The sequence below is a fragment of the Tribolium madens genome, unplaced genomic scaffold (assembly GCF_015345945.1).
Source record: "Tribolium madens isolate multiple individuals breed KSU strain unplaced genomic scaffold, Tmad_KSU_1.1 Scaffold_7;HRSCAF=85;Tcas5.2_LG10, whole genome shotgun sequence".
Lineage (NCBI taxonomy): Eukaryota > Metazoa > Arthropoda > Insecta > Coleoptera > Tenebrionidae > Tribolium > Tribolium madens.
In genome coordinates, this window is record NW_025401050.1 from 11,356,712 (window position 1) to 11,357,890 (window position 1,179).

At 27.7% G+C, this 1,179-nt stretch overlaps 1 protein-coding gene across 1 annotated transcript in view; it reads left to right on the plus strand.

Moving 5' to 3' along the window:
- The window catches only part of LOC123009630, a 21,438-nt gene that overhangs the window by 10,846 nt on the left and 9,413 nt on the right, over positions 1 to 1,179 (plus strand). The window contains exon 6 of the mRNA XM_044406069.1: positions 1,092 to 1,179. This exon is cut by the window's right edge and continues 478 nt beyond it. Coding sequence (XP_044262004.1) covers positions 1,092 to 1,179 — 88 coding nt within the window. The remainder of the gene's footprint in view (positions 1 to 1,091) is intronic.

The window sequence follows — 1,179 nt, forward strand, 5'->3', positions numbered from 1 at the left end:
CAGAAATTAAGTTAGAATTAAGTTGGAATTTTAGAAATTAATTTAAAAATTATAAGAATTAATCTAAAAACAATGAAATTACGATGGAATAGTAGAATTACTGAAATTGAATTACCGGAATTATTTGTAACATACTAAAATTTTTGTAGAATTACTAAAATTTTCTTGGAACTACTAGAATTCTTTTTGGAATTATCGGAGATATTTTTTTTTTTTTGAAAATTACGTTGAATTTCTTAAATCTATCGGAATTAATGTGGAATTGCAGGAATTATTTTCGAATTATGATAATTGATTGGGAATTATAGAAATTAATCTGGAATTTCAGTGGATTTTTTTGTAGTTGGAATTAGTTGTACAATTTTTTTTCAAGTTAACGGCCCCTGGGAAAAAATAATAAGAAAATAAAGCCAGAACACACATTTTGACATTATTTCATTGACAGCTGTCAAAAAATTGTTGCTAAGTTGTTGCTAAGTAACAGTAAACTTTAGTTACTATAATAATATTATTACAATAATTAAAATGATGTTACTTAGCAACTTAGTTCGCTAAATAACAGTAAGATAATATTGCTTAGTTACTAAATTATATAAAAATGTTTTTACCACAACTTGTAACATACAGTGCGATCAAAAAGTCTGTCTATCAAGCAAGCGTAGAAATTTAAAACGTATGTCTGTGGGAGATTAAATGTCACAATGACAAATGAGAAATGTCAAAATAATTTTTATGTAAATTAAAACAGGAAACCGTGGTGAACGATTTCTATGAATAAACACCAACAAAATCTCATTTTAGGATATTTTGAGACGTTTCATAGAATAATTCAATTTAATTAGCTCAATGTTTTAATTTTTATAAAATAATTTTTTGACATTTAGATAACATACGAACTGCCATGCAACATACGTCCTTAACTAGGACGCCTACTTGATAGAAAGACTTTTTGATCGCACTGTATTATTTTTTATTTGTCACTCACGCAAGAATTTTTTTTCTTATAAAAATGCATTGTTATTCTCCATACAAAAAAAATTATGATGTGTAATTCAGTAAAATCTAAAATAGAGTTGTTGTTCCAAAAATAGAATACGTGATGGTGCAATCGCCTCAGAATCAGCGTGTGGCCACCAAAGCCGACTACATCTATATTCCGTTGAAAGGAGGTGGTGGCGG